We start from the raw sequence: 7,730 nt of genomic DNA, 5'->3' as shown, positions 1-7,730 counted from the left end.
CTTCTTCTTCTTCTTCTTCTTCTTCTTCTTCTTCTTCTTCTTCTTCTTCTTCTTCTTCCTTCTTCTTTCTTCCTTCTTCCTTCTTCTTCCTTCTTCTTCCTTCCTCCTTCCTCCTCCTTCCTCCTCCTTCTTCCTCCTTCTTCCTTCTTCTTCTTCTTCTTCTTCTTCTTCTTCTTCTTCTTCTTCTTCTTCTTCTTCTTCTTCTTCTTCCTTTCTTCTTCATTTCCATAAATGAGAGGGAGCAAATAGTAAATAATGCCTGCAAGTGCATCTGGCTTATTTCCCACAATACAGTGTCCTCCAATTCAGTGGGTGGTGGTGGTGTTGTTTTTAAGATTTTGTTTGATGGAAGTTTGAATAGAATGTAAAGATTACAAAAGAGAACCTAATATAGAAGGAGATTGATAGAAGAAGGATGAGTTTCGAGAGCAAAGGGAGAAAGGGCTTTCTGAGCCTAGGTCAGAGATCTACCCTGGGCTCAAGGGAGGACCCATTTGAGACTTGGGTTAGATTGCAGGTAGGGAGTCAAGGTATGGGCACCTAGGCCATAGAGCCTAGCATTTACTTTCAACTTGGCTGACTGAGTTAGCAGTCATAGTGTGATAACCAGTCCTTCCCAGACACGCAAGAACCACAAGAGTACTAACTGTTGGAGGTCATTTTTACGGGGCCACGACTTCCATTCCCGTAGTTCTCTGTAGCCCCCAGGGACATCATTATATCATAGTTTTGTGTAGCAAATTATGCTTACGTTATGACCCTGAGCCGTCAAGGATATGCAGACCACATCTAGTGGATTCAGTTTAAGGAGGCAAGGAAATTAAAAGTAAATACATTGGGTAAAAAATTAAATAAATAAAATAAAATAAATCCTCCCAAAATGATGAAAAAAGAAGAGATCATGGTGGTGCACATCTATAATGCCAGCACTTGAGAGGCTAAGGTCATGAGTTCAAGGCCAACCCGGGGCTACAACAGAAAAACAAAAGTGATTTCTACTTCAAGGTAATTCTCAGCTTTTAAGAACACAGTTTGACTGAGGATCTCGTAGGCAGTCTGCAGAGCAGGAGCCTGGCTCTCCCTGTGCAGTCTGGACTACAGCAAGTGCTCCATAAACGTTTGCTGAAGCAGTCGCTGCATCAGGATCACATCACACCGGATACTGTCCTCCTCAGCTGCCTTTGAAAAGCTCTGTTGGCACCCACACGTAGCATCAATTATTGGTTGTTCTCTTGCTCAAATTGTCCTCACATAACCTTAAGTTGGTAATGGCACTTCTGTTGTAAAGACTTTTTCTCTTCCGTGGCCTCGTCTGGACAGTACTGGGGTAGCAGAGTGTGTGACCCTATCCTGGCTCAGCCGTCAGTGCTCAGATGGGGGGAACAGAGGCGAGAGGCAGGGGATCTCACGGGCCTGTCTGTTTGACTTCCAGCAACGGTCTACGGTGGCATCCATGATGCATCGCCAAGAGACGGTAGAGTGCTTACGCAAATTCAACGCCCGGAGAAAACTGAAGGTAGGCACTAGCCTTTTGCATCGCTGGCCTCCTTGTAGCTCCTGCCTGGTCCCACAGGGAAGCTCCCCTCTTCTTGGGGCTGGGCTGTGAAGGTTGTTCACATTGGGGCACTAGAAAACTCATGTCTTTAGGCTAAGAGCTGCCTGAGCCTGAGGCCAGGCTGCCCTTTCCTAAGATCCATCTGAATTCACGAGACTCTCTCTCCCGCAGGGTGCCATCCTCACAACCATGCTTGTCTCCAGGAACTTTTCAGGTAGGTGTCCCCAGCTGTGCACGTTTACTCTACAGAGGTGAGTGGGCCAAGAATGGAATCCAGTCAGTCCAGGCTGCGTAGCTGTCAGGCAACCCCTGAGGATGAACAAGGATCCTCTGTGAGGGCAGTTGCCTCTGGTTTCCGTCACCCAGTTTCTTCAGATGTGGAGGGAAGGGCTTTTCTGAGGCTCCAGTTTATGAATTCTGTTTCTTCAGATTGCCCAAGAGTAGCCTGCCCAGCTTCCCAGGGGGCTCATCCCCATCTGTGTGCAATTCTCCAGAGACTCTTCAGTGTTGTTCAGATTTTAGCCAGTCTAGGGTAGTGGAGACTGTACCAGAGGAAAGAGAAATGAGTTACAGTGTGTCTTCTCAGTTGCATCCACCTAAGATCATCTCTTTCTTCACTGTGTCCAAAAAGAGGTGCCTAATAGAAATTATTCCAAGTGTCGATACCTCTCACACAGGCTGAGGCTTACGGCGCTCTCTGTGACACTAGTGATAAAGTGAAGAGGCCAGGGTGAAGGGTGAATGTGCGTGACGAATTGGGGTGGTTGGGTCAGTAATCGGCAAATCACACTTGACATTTCTTTTTAAGATGTCCCCTCTACCCCATTCTCACCTTTCCTGTTTGCCCTTAGTTGGCAGCACAGTGGCTTTTCTGTGAGGAAAAGATTAATGTCTTGACTGAAAGCAGAGAGGTCTTTACCCAGCTTGCTTTGGCCCTTGGTCCTCCCTTCCTCTAACCCCTAGCCTTGCTGTTTTGGTTAAAGACCACACCCACCCCTCATCCTTCTAACAAGACTCTTCCCTTGCTTATCTCCTGCACCGCCATGAGAGGGGCTTGTGAGGGAATGCCAGCCACCCACCAGTAGGTGGCTGTTCTGGGCAGGGCTTGCATCTTTGAGCTCAGGCCCTGCTGGAACTTGGTTCTGGGTAATGGAGAGCTTTGGGTTGGAGGAGGCATCAAGCAGGAAAGGTAGGGCTCTACAAACTCTTGCCTGGGACCAGCGGGGCCCCAGAATGTTTGCATTGGGGAGTGAGCCCAGGAGAACCCTGGTTTAGAGGCATATTCCATGTTGAGTGCACACTAGAAGAAGGTCATGGTGTCCTCCCGAGAGAGAGTAGAAGCATGTTACTTGTTGCCTCCCACAGACATAGGGTGGCAACCCCACCCCCACCCCGAACACACACACACAACACACACACAGTGCTCCTTATCCTGTAAGGACTTGCAGCTTTGTTTTCGTGATTTCAGAGGCTTCTTAGAGGATGCTCAAGGGCATTTCTGTGCTGCCTCTAGAGTGATATTGCCTCTCTTCTGAGTCAAAGAAACATGAAGACAGGCAGCTGCTGCTGCTGCTGCACAGTCTGGCCAGTCAGTAGCAAGTGCCCTGGCCTGTGATCTTGGGCTGCGAGTCAGTCTCCACTTCAGGACATTAAGGTCCTGGTTTTAGGCGTCAGGTTCTGTTAGGAAAGAGCTTTGACTCATCCTTCAGGAGCCTCTGGCCTTTGAGCTCACTTTATCCTCTGTCAGAGGGACAGCAAAAACAAAAGGATGTTCTCAGCTTTCCATGCTGGCTGCTTCTGCCCTGAATTTGGGACAAGTGAGGGCAGGACTGCAGAAAGAGACTTCTACAAGTGTGACGAAGGATGGTCACCCGTTTCTTTAGGCATAAGCTAGACGGCGTCCCAAGTTGATCCATGGGGTACACAAGTAGTTGGAAAGATGTTGACATCTAACTAACTTGGACTGCCTTTCTTTTGCCTCTGGGGCTCCCCTCTTGGGTATCTCCATCCTCAGTACACAATGAAATAGAGACTGAGGAAAGCAGTCTTTTCTTTGCTCACTCCTTACAGGGAGGGAGACCTGTGTCTAAGGAAGGAGCTGGGGCTTGCCCATAAAGGGAGCTGCCCAAAGGTCAGATGGGAGCTTTGCCATGCCCCAGTCCCTCTCTCTTACTTGGAATGTTGTGAGAGAAATGCTCTGTGCTCCAGGCACTCTGATAACAGGCTTATTTGAAACAGAACTTGGTTTCCTCAGAAAAAGTACCTCCCACCAGGTCAGACTTTTACCTGCAGGCTCTTAACTTAAAGTGATCGTGGGGACAAACAATGAAGCCATTGCCATGAATTTGAGGCATGGTAGTCTCTTCAGCCTGTCTAAGCCTCACAGGCCCCCAGACTGCTGTAGGGCTGGCTGCTCCTGCCTCCTCAGTCTGTCCCCTGGTGCCTCCTCTACCCCAGCTCGGCTGGCTTGGCCATGCCACCTGGGCCTTGCTGTGCGTGGGCAGCCAGCAGTTCCTATGCCTCATGCTGGGGCATGCTCGCTGCTGACTGGCCCCCCGTGGCTTTGCGGCAGCTCTGTGCACTGAGAGATTGTATCCCCTCAGTTGGCAGGCAGAGCTCCGCCCCCGCCTCGCCTGCCGCGAGCGCCGCCGGCCTGGCCGGGCAAGGTACGTGGCATGAGTCCTCCCTGACCGCCTGCCTTGGCTCCCTGCCACCCCAACAGTAGGGCCAGCATGCCAGGCCCACTCACCAGGGAGGCGAGTCCCATGCTTGCGGGCTGAGATGGGCATGCCATACGGACCACCTAACTTGGCATCTGCAAGCACATTGATGTTATGAAGGCCCCTAACCAGCCATGCATGCTGGGCGCTTGCCAACTCTCAGGAGGCAGTAGCCGGGGACTTGGAGTTGGGCAGTAGGAGCCTTTCCTCCAGATGGCCCAAGGGCTTGACCTGCAGACAACCCTGGGCACGGCCTGAAGCTGTCAGTGCTAAGGCTAGACTTCTGCAGCACCATTTAAGACCCCTCAGTGAAAGCCTCAAAATTTTGGAGCCTGGCGTTTACAGACCTCCAGGGCTAAAAGGCTGTGTGGTACAGAATCTATAGGGTCAGTCATCCTTTGGCTTGAATTCTAGCCTTGTCACACACTGAGCAAATCATGTCAGCTCTCCTGCCCCTAATTCCCTCATCTCTGTAATGGTCTTAACAAGTAACACAGAGATACTTAAGAACATGTATGTTATAGGTTCTCAGCTCTGCCTCAGGACCACCAGCCACCTGGGAGCTCACTTAAAAAAAAAAATTCTGATGCCAAAGTCCCACCCCAGACAAAGTCAGAATCTTTAGCGGATGGGATGAGTGTAAGTGTTTTTTTAAAAGTTTTCCAAGTGATTGTAGTGGTCATCCTGAGTTGAAAACCAGCTGATAAATACAGCAATAGGCAAATAGGGCGTATTGCTATAGACACAATAAAACTTTCCTTGCCCACACACAGCATGGCTGGAGAAAATAGATCAAGGCCATATTTTGAGAACCAAAATGTTGTGATGAAGTTATGCTCTTTCTCTCACTGGAGAAAGATAGAACATGGCTTAGACAGGCAAGGCCGCCTGAAGAATGAGGAGACTGGCGGGAGGCACAGCAATGGCAGCCATCACTCCTTATGTGCCGAGCACTCTGCCAAGTGTAGGCATCCTGTTGGATCCCTACCACCATCCTGTGACCTAGGAGCAGTTTTATCCCATCTTACAAATAAAGAATGTGAGACTAGAAGTGGTTAAATAACTCATGATGGTCAGTCACAAAACACAGCTTGTGAATGGTAGGACCCAGGTGGGAATCTACGGCAGTCAAGTGGGTCAGAGAGTTGACTGGTCCTGTTTCCCCGTGCCCTCCAGAACTCTCTCACCCTCTGTCTACTGCCTTCCTATGACCTTTGTGAATTCTGGTGTCACCAAAAGCCTGGTGTAGGTCATCAGCCTTGTGTTATCACCCCATGGCTGGCTGGAGTCTGTTCGGCAGCTCGTAGTTCTAGCCAATCCTTCTGCTCGTGGGTCCAGAGAGTGGAAAAGGGCCATAGCGAGAGCCCAGTAAACTGGTGAGGTACTGCCCAGCGAAAGGCTTCAGCCCCTTGGCAAAACCCTCCTGTAGGTGGTCCTGATTTCTGTGTCTGTGACTGTCTGTCCTCACGTCTGGTCTCCTTTGTGAACTGTGACACTATTTTCTTGAGAAAACTCCGGAGATGTCTTGCATCCTTCCATCAAGAGGTCTTCCATGGTGTCTAGAAATGGAGCCCTCACCCTTACATGTTGGCACTGTCTCCAGGCCTGGAGAGAAGCTGTTGAGGACAGTACTTCCAGTGCCCAGGGAGCTCGTGTACCAAATGTGGTTTTTCTCCCTAAGCACAGGGCATCTGCTTTCACTGAGCCTTCGGCCATGGCTCATAGAGGAGGCCCTAGTGTGTCGTGGCCCTGAGACCTTCGAGATGCCCTTCCTGGAGCGGAGCTACTGGAGTGAATGGCCGTCTTTTAGGAGCTGGGGGGACAGGGCCTCCTGGCTCCTCGTTAGCTCAGCAGTTTCTTGCAGATCTGGCTGCAGGTTGAAGAGAGGATGTGGTGCAGGAGACATGACTTGCCTCTTTGTTTTCACAGCTGCCAAAAGCCTATTGAACAAGAAGTCAGATGGCGGTGTCAAGGTAGGTATCTCTCCAGCTCTCTGGCTGGCCAGAAACTAGCTTCCCTTGTGGCAGCTGCTGAGGGATTCTCCTTAGGCACTTTGTCCTTGCTGTTTTGTTTAAGCCTTTGTGCTCAGGACAGCAGGTTGTACTGGCCTGGGAGGGAAGAAAGGATATGTGCTCCTCTCTTTAAGTGGGTGGAAGGTGCTGGGGGGTGACCCTAGTTCCAGGTTCCTAGCGCTAGTCCTGAGCCTGACTCCTGTACCCCAGCCTCATCTCCAGGGCTGGACACGCCAGGTTTCTGGTTTGTTTGAGCCATTTGGTTGATCTTGTCCCTCTTTGCACAACCTCTTTAAACAAAGTAAGCAGTGTGCCAAGTAACTCACACTGGGGACCATTCTGCGGCCCTGGAGCCACCACTCTCTTGCTGGTGTTTTTCTGGAAACTACTTCCAGATCACAGATAAATGCCACAGAGAGTCTCAAGAGCCTATAGGTGCAGGGACATGGTGTGTCATAGCTCATGTCCAACTGGTAGAGGAGTTTTTTTCTGGGTGAGTCAGGGTGAAAGAGGGCCTGGAGTGTCGTGACCTAGCTCAGATGAAAAGCAGTTAGCTGGGGATACCCACAGGGTGAAGGGTACACACGTAGATTGGAGGCAGAAAGTGTCCTGAGACTGGGATGCTCAGTAGGAATTCATCCTGTCCTGAGACACACCAACTGACACATCAGAGGACTTCAAACAAGGAATCATCTAAACCAGAATCCCTAACAAAAGCACACATTGGGCCTTTTCCTGGGAGCTTCTGTGCACAGTTACGTTACATACATGTGCCTCCGCTGCTCCTTTCTTCTTCTTTTCCTCTCTGCATGTTTGCTTTTGTGTCCTTCTGCCATGAGGAAGGGCACTCAGAACCCACTCACACAGAGCTGTCACTTAGGGAAGCCCCTCGGTTCTAGGCATGAGCAAGGTGACCAAGCCAAACAGGACGAGGTTGTCAGCAAGGTGGGCCAGGCCTAGAAGCTCAGGGAAGAAGCTTAAGGGGCATAGGAAGATGAGCCCATGTGTTGGTTGTCACTAAGGTATGGAGTTGGAGGTGAGAGCAAGACAGGAAAACAGCTTCTTTTCTTCTTTTCGCTTTTACACTCTGAATGCATTTTCTTTAACACAAGACAGCATTACCTCTATAACCTAAAACAACAAAATACATTTGTATGAGTTGCCATATACAGATGTTCTCTGTCCAACTAGAGGATGAGATATACGGTAGAAAGATAGAAAGACAGACATGGCAGCACACGGGAGCACTTGGGAGACAGTAGTTAAAGGGTAGTGAGAGTGAGCCAGCTTAAGAAGATAGAGAAACCTCATCCCTCCAAAACACCCACACACTCTCTCTCTCTCTCTCTCTCTCTCTCTCTCTCTCTTTCCGACTTTAATCCCAGCACTTGGGAGGCAGAGGCAGGTGGATTTCTGAGTTTGAGGCCAGCCTGGTCTACAATG

The 7,730-nt window shown here is 49.9% G+C and overlaps 1 protein-coding gene across 16 annotated transcripts in view; it reads left to right on the top strand.

Annotated features, from left to right (window-relative positions):
- Window positions 1-7,730, top strand: part of Camk2g (calcium/calmodulin dependent protein kinase II gamma) — a 59,477-nt gene that overhangs the window by 32,017 nt on the left and 19,730 nt on the right. For 8 of the 16 annotated variants that reach the window (XM_029468807.1, XM_029468805.1, XM_029468808.1 and 5 more), the window contains exons 11-14: window positions 1,433-1,516; window positions 1,727-1,769; window positions 4,159-4,221; window positions 6,205-6,248. In XM_029468807.1, the coding sequence (XP_029324667.1) occupies window positions 1,433-1,516; window positions 1,727-1,769; window positions 4,159-4,221; window positions 6,205-6,248 (234 nt within the window). The remainder of the gene's footprint in view (window positions 1-1,432; window positions 1,517-1,726; window positions 1,770-4,158; window positions 4,222-6,204; window positions 6,249-7,730) is intronic. The other 8 variants (XM_021182531.2, XM_021182529.2, XM_029468806.1 and 5 more) reach the window with 1 other exon arrangement.

The sequence above is a fragment of the Mus caroli genome, chromosome 14 (assembly GCF_900094665.2).
Source record: "Mus caroli chromosome 14, CAROLI_EIJ_v1.1, whole genome shotgun sequence".
In the NCBI taxonomy this organism is placed as follows: Eukaryota; Metazoa; Chordata; class Mammalia; order Rodentia; family Muridae; genus Mus; species Mus caroli.
The sequence above is the reverse complement of the archived record's forward strand: the minus strand, read 5'-3'. Positions and strand labels throughout refer to the sequence as shown.